This window comes from Clupea harengus, chromosome 26, assembly GCF_900700415.2.
Source record: "Clupea harengus chromosome 26, Ch_v2.0.2, whole genome shotgun sequence".
NCBI classification, from domain to species: Eukaryota; Metazoa; Chordata; class Actinopteri; order Clupeiformes; family Clupeidae; genus Clupea; species Clupea harengus.
In genome coordinates, this window is record NC_045177.1 from 11,597,222 (window position 1) to 11,619,721 (window position 22,500).

Below are 22,500 nucleotides of genomic sequence, written 5' to 3' on the forward strand. Positions count from 1 at the left end.
GAGTTCATGTTTAATTCGGTTTCGACTTGATATTTAGTGTCCGCGGTGCAGTTGTGAGAGAGGGCGCCAGCGCAGCCTCTTGGATCATCAGAGGCACGTTGGCAAAAGCCCGTGGCTTGTGTGTGAACTGGCAGCATACAAAAGACAGAGCAATGATAATTATGCCGTTATCTGCAAGAAACGTTCAGAAGAAACAGTAACCCGGTACAGCATCTGGAGTAAACGTAATTGTACAAAACATGTTAAATATTCGTCCTCTGGCCATGATGAAGACTAGCCTACTTCTTTCATTTTAGTAGGCTATCTTAGCTTTCACACAATGCCATTGATTAAAAACAGCTTATGTAGGCAATCACTAATAGCATACCAATCCTTTGTACGTCCCTTTGGTTAAAAGCGTCTGCTAAACGACTAAATGTAATGTCTAAATGTAAATCCAGACAGATCATAAAACCTTGTTTAGTTTAAAAATGAAAATAAAAAAGAGCTGAAAAGTACAGTATGAGGATGTGGAAATATTATATTCTGGAAGATTTCTAGAACACTGAAGCAAGGGAGAACAAGGGAATTACTTTATTTTTTGCATCCTTACTGTTATAGTTAGAAAACAAAAGAAAAATGACAATTGCAAGTTGGTTTTGTTTGACAGGGGATGTGTTTTTTTTTGTAATATGATATAAAATATGTATTAGTAACATCTTCAAATATTAACATACATAGCTTTACATACACCCTAAAGTTCAAATTCATTACCATGCACCATTTTGGACATTTTAAATCTTCTTAATGTGTTTCAGTAGTATTAAGGGAAGTTAAGCATTAAGTTAAGTTAATTTGAAAAAAGTGATTTTTAATGCTAGGAAACAAACACGGCATGCGGAGCACCCAAATTAAGTCTCCACACATCTCCCAGATTGTGCTCTATGGCCATTCATAATTCAAACCACACAGCCTCTTTTACGCCCATCAAACTTTAGCAAAGGGAGTGACCTGCTTTCAAGTTAGGAGTTACCAAGTCCAGTGGCCGGCTGCCCCTCTGGTCTTGATATCCTACTGCTGTAACCACCATATAACTCATGCACAAGTTTCATTTTGAACGATTTAAAAAAAACTGTTTCTATTTTTGGGCAGTGGCCTCTGAAGAGTCACCCACACAATATATGCATTCACCACTGCAATATTCAGCAACCCCCAAAACTAATATTTCCACCATTTCTTCCAAGTTCTTCCTCCATTATAGTAGCTCCTTAGCTGATCCATGTGGTCCACACCTCCCATGTTGGCATTATAGTTAAGCACAAGCTCCGGGACAGTGATAACCTCATCTGGCATGAATATAGATGCAGGCTTCAAAACAGCCTTGGCACCAGCACAGGTGGGTATAAAGCAGACAACTCTTTTGTCCCTCCATCTACAAACAGTCATACTTCCTGCATAACAAACGAGGCTGACTCCCGCTAGTTTTATTGTTGCACAATGACACACAGCAACGCACACGTATATATTAGGTGGCGAGACAGGACACACACGCCGTGAATTTGACTTTTTTCCCATCCCGGACTGTCCTTCCTTGCCCCAGGAGCAGCAGGCAGCTTTTAAGCGCCCGGGGACCAAGTGAAGTGAACCGTCCATCCTGGTCAGGTTATGTTCTTTTGCATGTTTTTCTGTTGGGGTTTTTAGTGGAGGAAACCCCTTGTGAACACAGGGAGAACATGCAAACTCCACACAGAAAGGCCCACCTGAGCACTGAAGGTCTGGGGAGGACCTGCCCCCCAGAGCCAACAGCGCCCCATGCGGGAATCGAACCCATAACCTTCTTGCTGTGAGGCGGCAGTGCAAGCATCTGAGCCACAGTGCCACAATGACTGTTTCAGGCTCTCTCCGTGCATCAGTCTGCCCTCCATAATATCTTTGGGGACAAATCTTTAGTTGGGTCATATGGTCCCACAGTAATATGTACTAGCATTCAGCAGGTTCCTCAATAGAAGAAAAACAAATTGTCTGCATACAAGTGGTGGTGTTTGTCAAGATAGTCTCTCATTACATCTATTACTACTCTGTATCGCAAAACCAGGATCATCTGCCACACACTCCTCTTATGTACATGAAATGGCAAACAGTAGCCTGTCAGGGTGACACAGAGACACCAGATCTTAATACCCCATCTGACAGGTTTCTTAGGCATATACTGTTTCAACAGTAACCTGCCGTCAAATGTAATCATGGCTTCATCTACTGAGAGATTTTTCCATGGCCGAAGAAGTTTTGGGAAGTTCTCCTGAAGGACACACGGTAACGGTCTAACTTTGTGAAGCTTGTCACGAGAGTCTGCTGTCCCTGGGTTTGAACAGTGTAGGTATCTGCATAACTCTTCAGCCAACAAGATAAACCAAAAGATAAGGATTTGTTCCCTGATTCTCTCTCTGCCTCCCTCTCTCTCGCTTGCACGCACGCAGGGCAATTGTTTGCTGTCACATCACCTGCTGAATATCCCAGTGTGAACTAAATATAGACCACCTATAGCACATCTGCCATACATTTTATGTAGCGGTTATGTCCTATACCATGGTCCTATATAAGCAGTGATGTCATTGCGATGGGCTTTCTACAGTTTAAAAGCACTCAGTCTCTCATATACAATAGCTATAAGCTTTGACATCACAACATATGACTAGCTGGTTGTTGAGTAATCTGCTGAACGCTTGAGGTTTTAAATATATTATACATGGTTATCTTTCTCTTGATTGTGTCAAATCAAGAGACTACACCCAAACAAATTCACACACACGCGCACGCACGCACGCACACACCCACGCACACACACCCACACAAACACGCACACACGCACACACACTGTTGCTACCATAAGCTTACAGCTCAACAAAGAATGGAGAGGATATGAATAACTAGTAGAAACGAATGAGGAATAATTAGTAGTGAGAACTCATTTTCACAGTTTTGTTCTTTATTTTTTACTATACATTGATGTTATTTATCTGAATCTGATCAGTTTAGTAAGTGATGAGGCTGATGCACTCAATAGCTAGCTATCAACCAACTCCTCAGACTGGCTCGGACTCCTCAGACTAACTTTACCTCAGACAAGGTAGCAAGTTAGCTGGTACAGTATAGTCATAACAAACGAGATGACAATACAAATTTGAAAATACTTTCACAAACAGACAACACAGCAGATTACCCATGTCGTGGTCATTTGTGCACATAAATAGCTCTCACCCTGGGAGAACAGACAGGGGTGCCTGCGTCGTAGTTTGCAAAAGTCACAAACGGTCATTTCCATAAGTCAGGTAACGTGAGGTAACGTTAACATTAGCTTTATTGAACGTCCCACAAAGACCAAGGATTAAGTGTTGTATATCTCTGCGAATAAACGTGGCATGGGTTTACTGTTAATTACGATCCATTTCAATTGTATTAATCTAGCTATGTCAGTAGATATAATAGATTGTCTCAAGGCGCTTTACAGAGCCCAGAGCCTGGACCCCCCTTAATAGAAATAATAGAAATCTTTTCTGGCAGTGCTGACCGTCGCTTGTCTCTCGGTGGTTTGACTTCCGAGCAGGAGACCTGGATTTCATCCCCATTCCTGCCCAATTTTATTTCATTAATTATGGTCAGTAATTTGAAGGTCATGGAGGTGCATTGACCGGGGGGGCACTGGGACCCAGGGGGAGTGACTGCGCCCAGCAGTGCCCTATTGGGAATACATGGGATGGGGATGGGAACAAACCCTACGAAAAGAAGTCTATGGAAAACAATAGGCAACAGTTGAAAAACACTCCAGACCAACAATGTTCAAATTATTGGTACGGAATCTAATTCCGTAGCAATAGTGCGCTCACTATAGTTCTGGCTCCATAGCCATAGTCAGTGCCTTTAACAATAGCCTACTAATATTTGGTGCAGTAGGTCTTAGATGATGTTCAGATGTCACTGAGAATTTTATTTTATTCATGAATATCATACAAATACAGAGAAATACAGAGTTGCCACAGAGGGCATGGTTGCCACTTAGTCTCAATTTGGTTGCCGAGGGCAACCGCAGGCAACAGTTAATGTCGAGCTCTGCACATGTTGCTAATATCATACTGTCATGACAATTACAGAATATGGTCACATGACAGTGTTGACTGCCACAACTACTTATGACAGGCTATGACATCTACCATAACATGTTTATAACGTGGTTGTACTAGTCCTATGATGCATCCTTTCTATAGTGAGTGCATACTTTGAAGATGTTGAGGCTGGGAGGCTGGGAGCTTTGAGGCTGGGAGAGAGAGATGGATGTATTAACACCATGTCACAACCTGGTCATTTTACAATCAGATGCCTATCCAAACTGTACAAGGGGCAAAGCAGCCATTCATAGGCCAGCTCCCAGGAGACAATGCCTTTAGCCTGTTAGCTCCCAGGACCTTTTCTGGATGAAGTCAGTGGAACGTGTTATGCAAGATTGCCAGTATGTCGCTGTCTGCCAATGATATGGAACAATACACTCCACAAAGAGTGCATCAGAGACTACACCCAAACAAATTCACGCACACGCACACACCCACGCACACACACACACACACAAACACGCACACACGCACACACCCACACAATGCTGTGTATGAAACTAAAGTCTCTTAACATATATGTTTTGTGCAAATATCTGGAAAAACAAGCATGCAGATCATACTTCAGCGTTTGCACTTTGGTCTGGAAAGGCAACCTGATCTTCTCACTCTCGGCTTTCAACCTGATCTGAAAAACATCAGCTCTTCTTCTCTCTCTCAGCTTTCATACATGGCACCTCGGGGCAAAGATTGCCATACCCCCACACCCCACTTCACTGCAAAACTGGGACAAACTTCATTTAAATCACTTTTAAACAGATATCTTTAAAATCGAGGTCAGACTTTTCAACCCTAAAATACAGACAACCTGGCCCTGCAGTGAACACACCAGTGTCTTTCTGCAGTGAACGGACCAGTGACTTTCTGCAGTACACACACTCACACACAAAGAGAGACGTCTGTCTGAGCCACGCTCAGTCCTAAAGTTCATGACGCCCCTGACCCCTATTGACTAGCGCTTGAGATAAACAGACCTGGCTAGAGCGTCAGACTATCACTGTGTTTTTATGTAAACACACACACACTAATTCACATGCACACTAAAATGACAATAATGATGCTCGCACGGAACAAAACAGAAACCCTTCGCTTGAAGTGTCCTGCTGGTGACATGCACCTTTGGGCTACGCATGGCACTGACTGTCTGACTGACTGCACTGAACCTAACAAAGAACACAGTGTTACGTAAAAGCCTCACAAAACCTACGGACAAACAATTCAACAAACCCTACAATCATTGAGCATGCTCTTTAGAAAGGATTTATAGATACTCCACTACATTCCTGAGCCCATGGCTCATATTTGGATGTATGTATGTCACAGATTCTACAGAGTGACCATGGTTACATGGTTGAGAACTTGTCTCTGTAAAAAACTTGTACAGTAAAAAAAAGAATGCCTAAAAATAGTCAAGGGGAAATTCTCCCTGGTGGGTGGGTTTTGTTTCTTGCGCTTCCTTCCCATGGGTCCCCAGTTGCTTATCTTACATAACGCACCCACCCTCAGGACACAATGCACAGAGGTACGGTTACTGTGGCGAGGGCCCGGCCGCCAGGAGACAGAGATTCTAAAGATTCCGCAGGGCTGAGGGAAAAAACTTCTCAACAAAGGCTTGAATGCAAAGTGTTGCACTGATAATGTCTCGACCAAAAATCTCAGAGAATATGTGGCAGGACTGTACAGAATGGGAAGCTGTACCTCAGTTTTAAATGGTTGAAGAAGCTTCAGAGAGTCCATAGAAGCACTTTAGCGTATCAGGACATTGAAATTAACATGGAAAAATCTTTCTATTATCCCGTACCAACCAATAAGTGTGATTAGCTCTATAGCTGTCCTAAACCTTATTCCATTGTTATAATTGTGTCAAATGTGCATTTTATGCAAATAATGCAACCATGCATTGTCAGAACAAACCAAATAAATATGACATCAGAAAAAAAAGGATTTGTTGAGTTGTGTTGCTATTATTTTGGTCAGGTAATCCTGCCTTTCTGGTTATTGATGTGTTATGTTATGTTGGCCCTGCCAGTTCATCAACATCACAATAATGAATTTAGCGCCATCACCTATTGTGTGATCATTTCTTTGTTCCACCATCCAGTAGATAGGATGTCATTCCACATTCTAGTGTTACTTTTAAGTAGGGGAAGCACCTTGCAACGAACACCTTGCATCATAGTCTAGAAAGCTATAGAAAGGCCTCCTATACATCTGTTGTCCAAGCGGTTGATGTGACACCAGGCCCAACCCCTCCTCATACTCGTTTCTCATCCCTCTGACAAACTGATCACACATCTTGAAACATTACCTACCTTCTGATCATTGTGAATAGTGGGGCACTCATCCATAAGCAAAGGCGACACGGTTCGCGTTGCCCTGGCCATATTTTCTGTCGGGCTGGGGACAGTGAACGAGGCACACGGGGATGGAGTGGCTGAGGCACGTGGGGAAGAGGTGGCTGAAGTGCGGGGGGATGAGGTCACAGAGGTGCGAGGGGATAAGGAGCCCATCTCTACGGCTCGGTCCTCCGTGCAGGACAGCTCATGGAAGCGGAGGTATTCGTCAGTTTCACGGTCCACCACCAGCAGTCTGGTTCTGTGCTCAACAGTCCTGATTTTCTCTACCACCTGAAAATGTGTGTGTGCGTGTTACAAAGAGAGAGAGAGAGAGAGAGAGAGAGAGAGAGATGAGTCTGTGCAAAACAGAACCTAGAGGGATTTTATCTGAAACTTGATAAACACAACCGGGACCCAAGCCCTGACCAAACACCCCCTAGGCTATAGCGCTAGTGGTCGAACAGGTTTTAAGCAAAATTATGTGGCGACGGTTGAAGTTACTTACTACATGGTGCGGATCTTTCTCGACATTTTCTCCGTTCACCTCAACCACCCGGTCACCTGAGCGGAGACCCGAGAGGTCTGCAGGAGACCCCGGGTCAATCTTACGAATAAACTGCGCGCCCTTGTTTTTCTCGCCGTGCAGGTGAAATCCGTATCCTCGCTCTCCTTTGGTAATGTAACAGAGTCGTGGTCTCATCATCTCCTTCAACACCAGCTCCCTCTCCAAACTATGCGCCATCTTCATAGGAAAGTTAAAACAAGCACTCCTTGTGCCCTAACAGGAAAAAGTTCGCTCAAGTAACGACCCACAGAATTACGCGTAATCCAATTCACAATTCGTCCACTCAAAATCTAGGCCATTTGTTACTTTCTAATGGCAATTCCATACTACACAGACATCCGATGGTGCAAGAGGGAAATAGTACGGTATCGTTTTGAACTGATGTATCAGACCGCTATTGTCCTTTTCAGTCGCAACGACCGCCCTCTCTGTGTCTCACAGTGAGGTAAGAGATCACTAGCAGAAAACACCAAAATGCCAAGTAAAGCCAGCCTGTGTAAGTCTGACTGTGAAGAGTTGGGTTGTGAGGTTGGAGAGTCGATGAACTTCAATGAATAGGTAATGCCTCCACCTCCACCGTATGCTGTGTTCTTCATTTACCTCCTGGAGAAATCAGTCTGGAGTTTATCCGATTAAAGGTGTGGGAAAAGCATGATTCTAGAAGCTCTGGGACGTCACAACGAAAAGAACAGACACTAGACTAAACTATAAGTACACGCAAGAGTATAACCTAAGTAGTCTTTCTAGTCAATAAAATGCCCGTTTCCATTAAAAAGCCGTGGGGCACTTGGTGCTAAAGGCAAAGGATTTTAATCTGGTTTACGCATTAAGTGCCAAGCGCGAAAGGGCACACAGCGCAGGTAGCAAACGTAACGGCGGATAAATCTACTTTACCCCCACCCCACCACTGTCACGCAACACCAGGTAGGTGACAGCGACTCAATTGGACAGAGATCACGGCCTGGATAAGACAAGACGGAACTCTTCCTCCTTCCATGTAGTATAGAGTGCAAAGAATAAGTTGCATAAAACGCTTAAGATATGAAATCTCCATAATGCTTTATTCGTGTCAGAAGTAAATAATCTAATCGCTTTATTCCTGTCAGAAGTAAATAATATAATCGCTTATTTTTATGCGATTTTATGTTAATTAAATATCATGTTTTATTATGTATGTGAAGTTTATATTGTCCATATCAGTCTGAGTAAATTTAAGTTCGCCGGACTTCATCAAGTCGCTAATTTTTCTTTATTGAAGTGTCTACATCGACTTAATGTATAAAGAAAGAACTGCACTGGAGTAGGCTATTATCCATTTCCGTGAAGTCAATATTCCTGACAATTTTGCATAAACTATTACAATGTGCAAATCAATCATGTATGAATGAATTGATTCATTCGGATCATGATGTCCTAGCTATATTTAACACACTACTATTCTAACCAAGTCACCAAACAAATATATAAAGTTTATTTCGTTTACATGGAATAAAACATATAACCACACAAACCAGTGAGAAATAAGTACTCTGTAATCAACTACCGCCACCTAGTGGCAAGGACAACGAGTTTAGAGAGAAAGTAAAGAGTAAAAAACAGGTGTGGAATAAACAAAGAAACACATTTGATTTATATGGTAGTGCCTTATAAAAGTCAGTCTTAAAAAGAACTAATACATCTTTAAACTACATATACAACATCGGTCAACAATGATCAGTGCAGTGAAGAAGTGTTGGTCTTTATTTTGGATCTCTTTCTCAGAACAGGTGGAGATAGAGGGACAGTCTCCGGCTCTTCTTTCATGCCACATTGACTGGAAGACTTAGCTTTGAGTATAGATTCATCTTCCAGAGCAGGATGTGTAACAGGGTTTGGATCCTCTTTGACCCTATGTTGAAGTGGGGAGCCTGCCTTGACCTTGCCCTTGCCCTGGCCCTGGCTGGAGCTCCTCCCTGGAGACCGGGGGTCACTAGGTGTTGGCCTCTTACTGGGGGAACACTTAAAAGCCGAGGGACAGCAGTGCCGGAGAAGGCACGAGGCGCACAGGGGACCAACAGGCAGACACACCTGCTGACCAAACCCCACCAGCAGCCAGTTGATCTCACTCCAGAGGTCCCTATGGGGAGGTAGGCACAGGAAGAGAGCACTTAGGTTAGAACAGCCCAGGCCCACTTAACCTTCGGTTGTGTGTCAGGACTCACCGTACAAGTGAGTTTTGCACAAAGTCTTGCTCTGACCATGATCTAGATAACTATGACGTTAAATGTGTGATGTCCTCCTTATCCCAATGAAAAACTCATTTCGGCATGTTATAGCCACAGTGCGGGCTGAATATAACAGGGTTAAACCTGAAGAGCCATGATAAGGAGAACAGAGGTGTTGACATTTCAGTGTTCACAGTTTACAGAGGCAAACAAAATCCTAGTATACTGGTTGTACATATATAATCATTGTACACTGTAGAATGTACGAATGTATGCATTTTAGTCAAAACTTGAGGGACATATGACTTCAGTTGGGCCACACAGCACTCTTCACTCAACTACTGGGTGGAACGGCAAACTATTGTTTGCCACAACTGCTTTGTTTTCTGGTGTTTTTCTTGGTGTGGGTTACTAAGGTTACCGCACCAGCAAAAGAATAATGGCACAGTGGACATGATGACAAAGAAAAACAAAGCAGGACAGCTCAAAGGATATCTTAGGAAAAAAAATGTCAGAATGTAAGCCAAAGTAACTTATAACTCCTTCTAACTCCTGCTCTGTTTCTGCAGGTAAGACACTTTAAACAGTTACCTTGGCAACCACTCTTCCAAAGCTCGGCGTGTCCCCTCCGGGTTTTTTGTTGAGGTTGGAGTCCAACCCAGCCTGTTAGAGATGCGATGCACGTGCGTGTCCACCCCTGTGTGCGAGTGCCCAGACACACATATACACATATGCACACTCCATTATCTTAGAAGCAGTCGTGTTACTAAAACAAATACAATCAAAGTTACTGTTGGTTCACAAACTCCACTGTAGACTCATACCAATGCCAGAGATTTGCTTCCAGGCAATATCCATGGCGAGGTGTGCCATCTTGGGCCCCACTCCAGACAGGCGCACTAATCCTTCCACAGAGTTGGGGATGTCCCCATCGTACTCCTGCTGGATCATGGCCGTGCTCTGCTTTATGTATTTCACTTTGGTCTTGGGAGGAAGGGGGAGACAAAAAGGTGAGTCAAATGTAGGTCTGTATTTGTATGTTTGCATTTTAGAAGTCAGAAGGTAGAAGTTAGAGGTTTTGTGGTTATTTTCAGCACTAGTGGAGCACTTTGTGTAGTGATTTTTCAAACGCATCCGTGTGTATTCACCCTCCAAAACCCCACTGGGTAGATGAGGTTCCCCAGGGTGGCGTCATCGGTGTTAAGGATGGCTGCCACCGTGAGGCCGTGTGCTCTCAGTCGTTGCATGGCTGCTGCAGTCACCTGGTCTTTAGTCTGACTAGAGAGCATGAGGGAAATCAACACCTGGTACCGCATCACCTGCAGGGACAGAGAGAGAGGAAGGAGAGTGGGGAGAGACACAGAGAGGGTGAGATAATGGAGAAGAGACACAGAGAGAGAGATAATGAAGAAGAGACACAGAGAGAGAGATAATGGAGAAGAGACACAGAGAGAGAGATAATGGAGGAGTGGGAGAGGAGAGAAGGATGTAGAGAGCGAGTGTCAGCAGTGATGTGAGACCTGATTGTTGTCTGCATTCTGTGTGTTGCCTCATCAATACTAGAAAAATGGTAAGAGGCAACCAATGGTAAATGTCTGGCTTGATTTTAACACCTGAGCACCAAGTATTTTGGGGATAGTAAAAGAGTAACAATGGTTCAAAGACAGAGGAGGAAATAGGGAAAGGTTGGCGGTGTAAAGCCATTCAATGACAGAAGTTTCTAACAGACGGTCAGGGACAGTCCTGACCAGCAGTCACGCTACCAGTGGCATTACGCTGGGTGAGGGGGAGGGGCGTCCCTCTCTACCTTTAAGAAGCTTTTGAAGACCCAACTCTTCAGAGAGCACTTCCTGTCCTAACTGGCACTTTGACTAGTGCGTAACATGCAATTACAGCAGTTACATTTCTGCACTTCTTTTTCTTTTTTTATTTCATTTTGTTATATTTCTTATGTAAAGTAGTATTTATTGTTACACCAGGTTCTATTATTCGTAGCTTGACTATTCTCTCCCTTGTACGTCGCTTTGGACAAAAGTGCCTGCTAAATGACTAAATGTAAATGTAAATGTAAATGTAAATGTAAATGTAGGGTTGGGCCATGCCTGTGAGATGATTCTGCACAAACCTTCCTGCCGTTGACATGCCCATACCTACCAACCTGCTGGGTTGAACCCACTCTATCAAGGCTTGGTCTGAACATTGCTACAGAATAGGTGACAGTGAGTAGGCTAAATAAGTCCTGGCTGACAGAAATGACTGTAGCCGTAGGTGTCTGTTAATGAACGAATCTCACTTTGCTCTCCTGACAGTTCACTTTTGAGGTGAGGGGAGAGCAAGCTAGAGTGTATTAGCCATCTTTAGTTAACAACTTTTTGAAGGGTCTGTCAGAGAACTCACAACATGACTTAAAAAAACTATTAAAAAAACTCAGCTACCCCGTAAATTAGCCCAAGGGAGTGTTGTAGGGGTATCCCCTCAATTGTCAATCACTTCACAGTAATCCACATTGCCAATCAAGTAACTTTTGAAAATAGTATGTTCTGGAAAGAAAAATATGTTAGCACTATTAGGTTAAAAAACAATTGGAGAAGAAACATCAGACAATATGAGATCATTTTAAGGTCACATGCCACTGGATTATCGTAATTTTACTGCAGACAGAAGCCAGATATTTATAGACCAGTGATTGCTTCACGTTTTACAGTCATTGGTCTTACTCGCCTCATCTGCGACAGCCTTAAAAGGATTTTTTGCCGGCTCACCTTGGGTGCAACGTGTGTATCAAAGCACTTGGCGGCGCCCATCTGGTCAACAGGTGCGTCTCTCGCGCTCCTCATCTCACGGATATTTGCTAATTGTTGCATCCAGTTAGTTGGCTCCCAGTGAGGTTCTTTTTTAACTGCTGCACCATTCTCCAGTTCATACTCCACCTTGACCTGAGCTCTCCTGGGCTTACGTGACGAGGCCGGCAAAGTGTGAGTTAAAGCGTCAGTCTCGTTGTTTTGTACTGAGGTCCCGGGCTTGGAGACGTTTCCTGTGACAGTAAACAAAGGCACGTGGTCTGTCTGAAACTTCACCCCAAAACCAAAAAATCTCCATCAAACTGTTTGTGATGGTTAGTTGAAATAATATTATCATTATTACAGTATTGAGGTGCAGCCAGCAGGAAAAAGGCAGGATGACGACTTACCTGCCTGGGATCCATTAGCCACCAGAGCATGGGTCTCGTCTGAAGTGATGCAATGCTCTTCTTTCTCCTCCTTAATTCCTACTGTATCAGAATCTGGTGGTTTCACGCTCCTTGACATTCTGCTTTTAAGCACGGATAGACTGCAGCGGTTCTCAACTCCTCTCCTGGTTCGTACAGTACAGTAGTCTTTCTCAGCGAAGTAAGGAGAAGTCATTTTTAACCGACACCGGGTCACGGCACCCATGCGCTCCTCAGCAAGAAAACATGCACGCACACTGAACAACATACAGCTAAATGAGATGACATGTCATTTCAACGACAATGTCGGTCATATCCACTTACATTATTATTAGAGAGTAAACATTGCACAATCACAAGGCTCACATACACGCGTGTCACATTCTCATAGTCCGTGAGAAACAAAATTATGAAACACTGAAGTTCATGAGGGGACACGTTGCCATGCAAACGGATGAATACTTAACGTACAGAAAACTACACTTCCCAAATAATATCGGCCCTGTATTTCTCATCACATGACGTATCTTTGTAGGAAGTCATGTCAGTTTATTAAGCATGACTTCCGGCTGTAGGTGCAGGCAGGCTAGAATCGTGAGAGTCGAGAAAACAAAGATAAAATAAATAAATGCACATTTATGGATTCGCATCATTTGGAAGCGTTGAACGCTGTACTATCGCACTTAAATGAGCTAAATTGCTAAAGCGCCCGAAGGTACGACTCGACTGTTAGCATAAAAACAACGGACAGTACATGCTTAGCATGCTGCTAGGCTAAATGTATTTATTTCAGCTTGTTTGTATAGTTTTTCATTGGCTTGTCAGTACACGGCAGATGCATGTTTGGAAGCGCGTTTGCACACACTGTATATAGACGTAGGCATTGACTTCACTGCATGTTAATTTGGCGTCACTTCATGTTGTGAGCCCTCCGAACTGGGTGAATACATTCTTTGTCAGAAGCCTGTGGCATAGGACTTTAGAGGGGAGGGTCAGGGTTTGCAATTGCATTAACCAGACATGCGCCTCAGGCTGTTTACAACTTATAAAGTCCGGCAGCTGGTTTGTCTTTTCCTCTTTCTCGTGCATGTATAGCCCAAGGTGACAAAACGCGTCTACGATGTTTGTGTGGATGTGCATTGCCACATCAGTGTTCATCGTTTACTTTTAAACTGTGTGTGCATGTTGATCATAGGGATAGGCTAGCGCATGGTATATACCAGGAGTTGGCCTTGCGGGTTACTTTGCCATATTCAGCCACAGACATTGTGTCTTCAAAAACTATTCCCGTTGTGAATAATTGGAAGTGTTGCCTTGCTAACGATCTTCTTTATATTCCCACCTTTCCAGTGACTGACCTTAGGTCTTCAAACCGCTCTAAATATGAACAAGCAGCCCAGTAAGGAGTCTCTGAAGGACAAGGTGAAGGGGATGCTGGGTCTGGGCCCAACACGCATCTCCACCAAGCCCACTGAGGCCAAGCCCTCGGAATTTATAATCACCTTGGACATCCTCAAGGTCTGATCCTGCCTCCTGATCATTTCAGTCTTTTTGTTCATGGAACTGTAGAGCAAGAAACTGTATTGTACACTGTTCTCACAATCACCTTGTGTTTGAAGAAAAACAATTATCAAATTGTAGTAATATAAAAATCTGTACCTTTATGTCTCAACGTGTCTCTTACATTGCAGGAGCTGAGCCCTGAATGCGGAATAAACAACCGGATCAGAGTGATCAATCATGTTTGTGACCTGGCTAAATCCAAAAAATTTGAAGAGGTGTGTGCATACAGATGAACTTTTGCCAGTGTGCAATGCTGGCTTAATTTTAAACAGTTATTTTTGATGGGCTGAATAAGCATTTGGATTTTGTCTTGTGTTTAAATTCAATCTACATTTTGTATTTAAGTGTTTTAATATTCACAGTATACTCTTTAGTATACGTTATTCTGATGTGGTATGTTGTATTGCATGTAATTAGCTTGATCCTTCTGATGGTTTACAGTAGCTATGATGCTAGTGTGTGTATTTGTGTGTGTGCACCAGAGAAAGGGAGAGTTAGATCTCATAGTGACGTTTGTTTTCCATATGAGAAGAATGCGGTGGAGGCTGTGTGGAAGGCGGTGGAGGACATGCTTCAGCCAGACTCTCCACCCGAAGCTCGCCATGCCGTCTTACAGCTGCTCCGAGCTATTATTCATGGCCAGGTGAGGCCTAAACACGCATACACGCACAAATAAATACTACTGAGGAAGAAATCATGGGATACAATGTTTGGTATCTCACGCACATTGTACTTTACCATTAAAAAAAATTAAAATTTATGAATAGAAATGTAATTTACCTGTGTGAATATTTGTGTGTCTGTGACAGGGGGAGAGACTTGGCCCATTGAGAGCTTATTTCTTTAAACTGGTCTGGCTTTATCAACCCTCCAACGAAGACCTTTCTGAGCGTCTGGAGGTTTTCAAAGCCCTCACTGAAAATGGGAAAGACATCACATATCTGGAGGAGACATAGGTGGGGGATAAATAGACACTCCAATTCACTCACTGTAAAATCACGTACATAGACAACATAGACAGTAGGAGTTTTTGTGTAATATACTGAATCTTTCAGCATCACTCATTGTATTCTGTAGAAGACAGTTTGATATAGGTTGCATTAATCTCGTTTGATGCTTGGGGTATTTTCGAGGACATTCTGTAATGAGAGCATCTTGACTGCTATTCTGCAAGTTTACTTTACAATATTTCTTTGAATAAGGCACGCTCAAAACAAATATTTGCTCATTTCATTGACACAAAGCTGGGTGCAAATCAAGCACAAATGGATTAAATCATTAGTGGATGTGGCAATGAAGTCATTATTCTTGCTCATGTTATAAAAATGTTTTTGCCAAGTTATTAAATTAGCTTTAGATCACGCGCGTCTGACTTTGCATATTGCCAGCCGCGTTGTTGCACATCAATAATAATAATCAATTACATCAATAACAATAATAATAATAATAATAATAGGGCCCTATGTGTTTGGTTGGAATGGTGAAATACATGCAGTGGATGATCTAAACTTGAGTCTTTGTCTCAGCACGGTTTGTGCTGCTCTGGATGGACATGGGCTTGACTGCTGACTTCCTGCATGTCTTGGTCAACCTGGTGAAGTTCAACAGCTGCTACTTGGACCAGAACGTCTCTCTCATGGTCCAGTAAGGAACTCCACACACACAAACATACGTGCAGAATAAAGGACATATCCTTGTCGAGTGCATTACAGTACTTTTGTTTGGTAACTACTTTTTTTTTATTTGTTCATAGGAAAATCTGCCTCTTATGTAATCGGACTACATCTTCAACCGACATTGAGGTATTACCCGACTAGCTCCATAAACCCATTATACCTTGTTTTCATGATTCAACGGCGACCTTTAACCCTGCCTTTGTGTTCTACAGGTGGCACTACAGGTGCTGGATGCAGTGGTGTGTTACAACTGCCTGCCGTCCGACTCGCTGACCATCTTCATCATCACACTCTGCCGCACGGTTAATGTCAAAGAGTTCTGTGAATCCTGCTGGAAGGTCTGTCTTTCACCCCGCTGGGTTCTCTCTTTGTGTTTAAGTCCGTGTGCTTTATTTAGATTGACAAAACACTCCTTTGCACTGTAAGATCCTTTGCACATTTATCAGGAAGAAAAAGCTGTTTGTCTTTCCCTCTGAGGACATTCTCTCTTTTGCATTGTCAGCTCATGCGGAAGGTGCTGGGGACTCACCTGGGCCACAGCGCCATCTACACCATGTGTCACATCATGGAGGAGAGGTACGCACTCTACTGTGTTGGAGACAAATGGTTGAGATTTAGTATTGTAGTGTTTAAGTATGCGTGTGTGAATGTGATGTGTGTGTGTGTGTGTGTGTGTTCAGGGCCTACTCTGAGGATGCTGCTCTGCTGCGTGGTGCTGTGTTCTTCGTTGGCATGGCGCTGTGGGGAGCACATCGACTCCCTGCGCTGAAGAACACCCCCACACTGGTGCTGCCATCCTTCTTCAAGGTGTGTCAGTATGGGCCAGTTATGAGTTAGTATGCCATCCTTCTTCAAGGTGTGTCAGTATGGGCCAGTTATGAATTAGTATGCCATAATAGTATGCTCTTCAAGGTGTGTCCGTGTGTGCGAGTTATGAGTTAGTATGCATGGAAAGGTTTTGCTCAGGCAGGAAACACACTTTTAAAAACTGAAGGATGTTGAAATGATTTGCCAGGGACCTAAGTCAGGATGTAGTCAGCAGAAGGGATGTCAGATTTATACACACACTAAATTGTGTTTGGTTGTTACAGTTATCAGTTTTCAAAGGAGTGACATAGAAAACCAAAGAAATCCTAACCATTCCCTTCATTTCATGTTTTTTTTTCTTAGGCCATGACCTGTGCCAATGAATTGGTGTCATATGAAATTGTGCTGTCCATCACACGACTAATAAAGAAATATGGCAAGGAGCTGCAAGTGGTCACCTGGGACACACTGCTGGCCATCATTGAAAGACTTCTCCAGCAAATCCAAGTGAGCACTGCCCACACATGCACAGAGCTTTCTGAATCACACGTGCCCATGAACATCTAAACGTGTGCCCATAAACATGTGCCCATGAACATGTCTAAATCCCCTCCCATCCTCTCCCCTCTTAGACAATAGGCAGTGCGGAGCTGAAGGCCATCGTGTACGAGCTGCTCAGCACCGTGGAGGAGCTGTATGAACAGAACGGGTACCATGGCTCCTGCGACAAGTTCTTCAGTCTGGTGGAAAAGTGTGCCGATAAACGCCCCGTGAGTTCACTATCTCACCTCCTCCCATTCGCCTCGCTCGCTCACTCACTCCTTCCCTCCCTTTCGCCTCGCTCGCTCACTCACTCCTTCCCTCCCATTCGCCTCGCTCGCTCACTCACTCCTTCCCTCCCTTTCGCCTCGCTCGCTCACTCACTCCTTCCCTCCCTTTCGCCTCGCTCGCTCACTCACTCCTTCCCTCCCATTCGCCTCGCTCGCTCACTCACTCCTTCCCTCCCTTTCGGCCTCGCTCGCTCACTCACTCCTTCCCTCCCTTTCGCCTCGCTCGCTCACTCACTCCTTCCCTCCCATTCGCCTCGCTCGCTCACTCACTCTTTCCCTCCCTTTCGCCTCGCTCGCTCACTCACTCCTTCCCTCCCTTTCGCCTCGCTCGCTCACTCTTTTCCTCCCATTCGCCTCGCTCGCTCACTCTTTTCCTCCCATTCGCCTCGCTCGCTCACTCACTCCTTCCCTCCCTTTCGCCTCGCTCGCTCACTTACTCCTTCCCTCCCTTATGTTTGTGAGTTAAGTTAAGTGTATAAGCTACTGGATGACCTAAATTTCCTTCGGGATTAATAAAGTATCCATCTATCTATCTATCTATGATCAGACTGAATTGAGACTGACATGACTTGAATATAATATTGACAGGATGCTTCAGTGCTGACTCTCATCTCATACCGTGCCCAATCCATCCAACCAGCCAAAGATGGCTGGATCCAGAGTCTACATCGGCTGATGGAGAAGTTCTTCAGGCGAGTCTCTCAAACTCCTGCCTGTCCACCAACTCTTTGTCCAGTTGAATCATCTATGGCGGTGATGTAATGACCATTGCCTTCTCTCCTCTCTCGCTCCCAGGAATGAGACCCGTAGCGTAATCCGGATTAAAGTCCTTCACATCCTCTCATTTGTCCTCAGCACGAACCGCCAACTCTATGAGGTCAGGATGGCAGATTAGCTTTGAAAGATTACCATACTGTCCACCTAATATTGATTTTGGATGTTGACTTCACTTGGACTACCGAGTTAAAGGAGATGTTTCCTCACCCGTTTCACTTCTCTTTTAGGAAGAGCTTATAGAAGTAGTGGTGATCCCACAGTTGGGTCAGATAGCCGAGGACAAGGACCTCCTGGTCAGGAAGCAGGCCACCCAGCTGCTGGTCGACCTGGCGGAGGGCTGCAGTACTCATCATTTCAACAGCCTGCTGGATATCATTGAGAAGGTAGGAGAGGCAGACATCATAGAAAACTTGATTTAAGCAACGTAGGACAGCTGAGATATCCTTACAAACATACAGGGCGGCCACTAGTGAAAATGCTTCTGTTTTGCAGTCTTTTAATCCATGTTTCTTTATAAATGATAATAATAGTTTTAGAAATTTTTATCTGGGGAAAATGTATATTAATTTCAGTGTTTGGTATGCCTCTATTGTGCTTTACTGAAAGCATGCACTTAAGTTGTGTAAAACCTGATGACCCATGGGATTTCCCAAAGAGCTTCCTGGGATGGTGCAGAATATTTGGGTGGCTCAGTCTTCAAGTGCCCCCAAAGATGTTCATTGGGGTTGAGGTCCAAAGATGTTCATTGGGGTTGAGGTCCAAAGATGTTCATTGGGGTTGAGGTCCAAAGATGTTCATTGGGGTTGAGGTCCATAGATGTTCATTGGGGTTGAGGTCCAGAGATGTTCATTGGGGTTCAGGTCAGGCGACTGTGGTGGAAAGTCCATGGTTGGTCTTCAGGTAGTTGTTGCAAAGCTTGAAGGTGTGTTTGAGGAACCCCAGAGGGTAAGCCAGAGAGTAGAACATGTCTCTGAAGAATGGAGCAGTACTTCTCCTCTGTCAGGGTGTTGTGGATTCGGTGCAGGTGTCCAACTCCAGAGAAGGCAGAGCAACCCCAGCCTTGAATATTCCCACAAGCACGTTTCACTGTTATTTTGATACACTGTGGTATCAGTCGCTCTCCTGTCTCCTTGCACACATCCTTATGTCACTTCCATAAAACTTAAACGTGCATTCATTAGTAAGTAGGAATTTTCTCCTGTCATCTACTGTGAAATGCTGGTCTGTTTTAGCCCACAGCAATGGCCTAAGCCCCCTTCTCTGGAAGGCAAACAAGACTGCCTCTGCCATTACTAGCAAATTCTATACCTGTGATGAAGCTACTTTCCTCTCCCAGTGAGAAGTGCTTCATGCATTGATCCTCTGATGGTGTGGTGACTTCTTGGTCTGCCTGATCAAACTCTTAATGCGACTGCAGTATTTTAGGATGCCTTGCACTGCCCTCTGAGACGCCTTCAGTCTAGCCACAATTTGACTCTGAGTAAACCCCTCTTTGCTTTAAACAACAATTTGACTTCTCACACTTTCACTTAGTTCTGATGCCATGTTTCCCACTATCACAATGCTACTTATGCAGGATAATGCTACTATGCTACTTAAGCAATGTTATTATGAAAACTTAAGGCACAGCCACATTCGGTGAACAACGGTTGCAAGTTGATTTACAAGCCAATGGTGAGCAGATGAAGTCCCTGTCACATGACTTTTTGTATAATGGAGTTCACCGGTCAATGCCATACATTTGCTTAAATTTGATTGGTGACATAGGAATTCTGCAGAATCTTCTTCATTTTCTATGTTCTTTGCGTTTCTAAATGTTGGTAAACCCTCAAGCTTTCTGATTATTACATAGGATCATTCTTGCTTATGATATAGGTGCACAAAAGACCTTCAGGAACTCCTAGAGATGAAATTCAAATAGAATACTTGTCAAGCATAGACGTATGGGTTCATAATGTTCAAAATGGCAAGACAGCAGACAGAAGGCATACATGCATGTGTAATGCAGTGAATTGTATGTTTAGTTAATATGCTTCTATGTGGTAATGCCTTTGTGAGTGTGCCAATGTGTCATGCATGTGGTGTGTGACAGGTGTCCAGTCGGCCCCTGGTGTGTGGCTCCATGGACGGGGAGAGGGACCTCACTGCAGAGTCACCCATGGAGGATGTGAAGACGGCCATCTTGGGCCTCCTGGAAATCTTACAGGTACAGAGATACACACAGACCCCAAACTTTCACCGGTTCTTTTTTTTTTAAGATGTGATTTTAATAAGCCTTCACTATGCACGGCTAATGTTTGCTCTGTTCTTTATTGAAAAGGAAGTGAAGGAAGTGTCATTTACATTTACATTTAGTCATTTAGCAGACGCTTTTATCCAAAGCGACTTACATATGTTTGACTTACAATGTATACACATTTTACATTTACACTGATGGCACACTGCACATCAGGAGCAATTCGGGGTTCAGTGTCTTGCTCAAGGACACTTCGACAGGGAATCGAACTGGCAACCTTCTGATTACTAAACGATTTCTCTACCTCCTGTACCACTGTCGCCAAGTAAATTTGAATTGTAAATTGTGAAATCTGAATAAGCGTGTGTTGTTTGTGTCTTCTCCAGAGTAAGATGTACAGCCTGCCTGCCAGCCACGCCAGTCGAGTGTATGAGCTGCTTATCAGCCACCTGCAGCTGCACTACAAACACAAGTACAGCTCCGCCATAGCCAGCAGCATCCGCCTACAGGTGACCAGCTGTTACTACACATATACAGATACAGCTCCACCTACAGGTCACCAACCGTTACTACACATATACAGATACAGCTCAGTCTCCATCCACCTACAGGTGACCAACCGTTACTGCACATATACAGATACAGCTCCACCTACAGGTGACCAGCCGTTACTACACATATACAGATACAGCTCAGTCTCCATCCGCCTACAGGTCACCAACCGTTACTAAACATATACATATACAGCTCAGTTTCCCACAGCCCAGTCCACCACTAACATCTCTCCTACACCTACACAGTCTACCGCATTGTCAGCATTATTATGACCATTATTATGATCTGGTCTTCTCTTTTGTCTTTCTCTCTCTCTCTCTCTCTCTCTCTCTATCTCTCTCTCTCTCAGGTGTTTGACTTCTTACTGCTGATGCGAGCCGATTCGCTTCATCGTCTTGGTGTTCCAAATAAAGATGGGGCGCTGCGGTTCAGCCCCTATTGTCACTGTGATATGGGGTATGTAGTTCTATTGTCACTGTGATATGGGGTATGTAGTTCTATTGTCACTGTGATATGGGGCGCTGCGGTTCAGCCCCTATTGTCACTGTGATATGGGGTATGTAGTTCTATTGTCACTGTGATATGGGGTATGTAGTTCTATTGTCACTGTGATATGGGGTATGTAGTTCTATTGTCACTGTGATATGGGGTATGTAGTTCTATTGTCACTGTGATGTGGGGTATGTAGTTCTAGTGTCACTGTGATATGGGGTATGTAGTTCTATTGTCACTGTGATATGGGGTATGTAGTTCTATTGTCACTGTGATATGGGATATGTAGTTCTATTGTCACTGTGATATGGGGTATGTAGTTCAGCCCCTATTGTCACTGTGATATGGGGTATGTAGTTATATTGTCACTGTGATATGGGGTATGTAGTTCAGCCCCTATTGTCACTGTGATATGGGGTATGTAGTTCTATTGTCACTGTGATATGGGGTATGTAGTTCAGCCCCTATTGTCACTGTGATATGGGGTATGTAGTTCTATTGTCACTGTGATATGGGGTATGTAGTTCAGCCCCTATTGTCACTGTGATATGGGGTATGTAGTTCAGCCCCTATTGTCACTGTGATATGGGGTATGCAGTTCAGCCCCTATTGTCACTGTGATATGGGGTATGTACCTCATTGATACATATGGACACAGGAACATAGATGTATCAGCACACACGTTTGTTTCTTTCCCGGGTTCATCCGTGTGTGTGTGTGTGTGTGTGTGTGTGTGTGTGTGTGTGTGTGTGTGTCTGAACGTGTGTGTGTTCCAGTGAACCTGAAAAGAGGGTGAATGAGAAGAAGCCAGCAGGCTCAGTGTCGCCCCCTGCTGGAAGTCCTGTTCCTGCTGGACCGCCCTCTTCCATCCGCACAGCCTATCTGCCCTACAGTCTGGCCTTCAGTGTGATCCTGCAGTGCCTCAAGATGGTACACACACACACACACACACACACATATACCCACACACACACACACACACACACAGACATACCCACACACACACACAAACACATATACCCACCTGTCCACTGCTATATTGCCTCTGTTCCACAATTATTTTTAACAGGCTAATGTATTCAACTCAAGGAGATCGTAGAGCTTATGTA

At 44.0% G+C, this 22,500-nt stretch overlaps 4 protein-coding genes across 5 annotated transcripts in view; 2 read left to right on the forward strand and 2 right to left on the reverse strand.

The window, feature by feature from the left end:
- Positions 1–7,967, reverse strand: part of LOC105896276 (Na(+)/H(+) exchange regulatory cofactor NHE-RF2) — an 18,373-nt gene extending 10,406 nt beyond the window's left edge. The window contains exons 1-2 of the mRNA XM_012823021.3: positions 6,984–7,967; positions 6,455–6,769 (exon numbers count right to left, since the gene is read on the reverse strand). Coding sequence (XP_012678475.2) covers positions 6,455–6,769; positions 6,984–7,226 — 558 coding nt within the window. The 5' untranslated portion in view covers positions 7,227–7,967. The remainder of the gene's footprint in view (positions 1–6,454; positions 6,770–6,983) is intronic.
- A 524-nt stretch (positions 7,968–8,491) lies between these two features.
- On the reverse strand, positions 8,492–12,892 carry nthl1 (nth-like DNA glycosylase 1). The gene is made up of 6 exons (XM_012823033.3): positions 12,438–12,892; positions 12,010–12,281; positions 10,396–10,566; positions 10,072–10,231; positions 9,839–9,944; positions 8,492–9,159 (listed from the first exon to the last, which is right to left on the reverse strand). Exons 1-6 carry the CDS (start codon positions 12,721–12,723, stop codon positions 8,757–8,759), a joined length of 1,398 nt encoding a protein of 465 aa, XP_012678487.2. The 5' UTR covers positions 12,724–12,892; the 3' UTR covers positions 8,492–8,756.
- Positions 12,893–12,992: 100 nt separating this feature from the next.
- Positions 12,993–15,637, forward strand: LOC116219884 (tuberin-like). Its single transcript, XM_031563988.2, has 6 exons — positions 12,993–13,170; positions 13,806–13,973; positions 14,147–14,233; positions 14,551–14,661; positions 14,828–14,974; positions 15,545–15,637. The coding sequence occupies exons 2-5, from the start codon at positions 13,839–13,841 to the stop codon at positions 14,972–14,974; spliced, it is 480 nt and encodes a 159-aa protein (XP_031419848.1). The 5' UTR covers positions 12,993–13,170; positions 13,806–13,838; the 3' UTR covers positions 15,545–15,637.
- tsc2 (TSC complex subunit 2) overlaps positions 15,551–22,500 on the forward strand; it is a 45,587-nt gene continuing 38,637 nt past the window's right edge. For both annotated transcript variants that reach the window (XM_031563984.2, XM_031563986.2), the window contains exons 1-14: positions 15,551–15,662; positions 15,772–15,820; positions 15,907–16,032; positions 16,197–16,270; positions 16,375–16,501; positions 16,865–17,008; positions 17,134–17,271; positions 17,920–18,023; positions 18,127–18,208; positions 18,336–18,491; positions 20,201–20,314; positions 20,731–20,853; positions 21,249–21,355; positions 22,168–22,321. In XM_031563984.2, the coding sequence (XP_031419844.1) occupies positions 15,565–15,662; positions 15,772–15,820; positions 15,907–16,032; positions 16,197–16,270; positions 16,375–16,501; positions 16,865–17,008; positions 17,134–17,271; positions 17,920–18,023; positions 18,127–18,208; positions 18,336–18,491; positions 20,201–20,314; positions 20,731–20,853; positions 21,249–21,355; positions 22,168–22,321 (1,596 nt within the window). In that variant the 5' untranslated portion in view covers positions 15,551–15,564. The remainder of the gene's footprint in view (positions 15,663–15,771; positions 15,821–15,906; positions 16,033–16,196; positions 16,271–16,374; positions 16,502–16,864; positions 17,009–17,133; positions 17,272–17,919; positions 18,024–18,126; positions 18,209–18,335; positions 18,492–20,200; positions 20,315–20,730; positions 20,854–21,248; positions 21,356–22,167; positions 22,322–22,500) is intronic.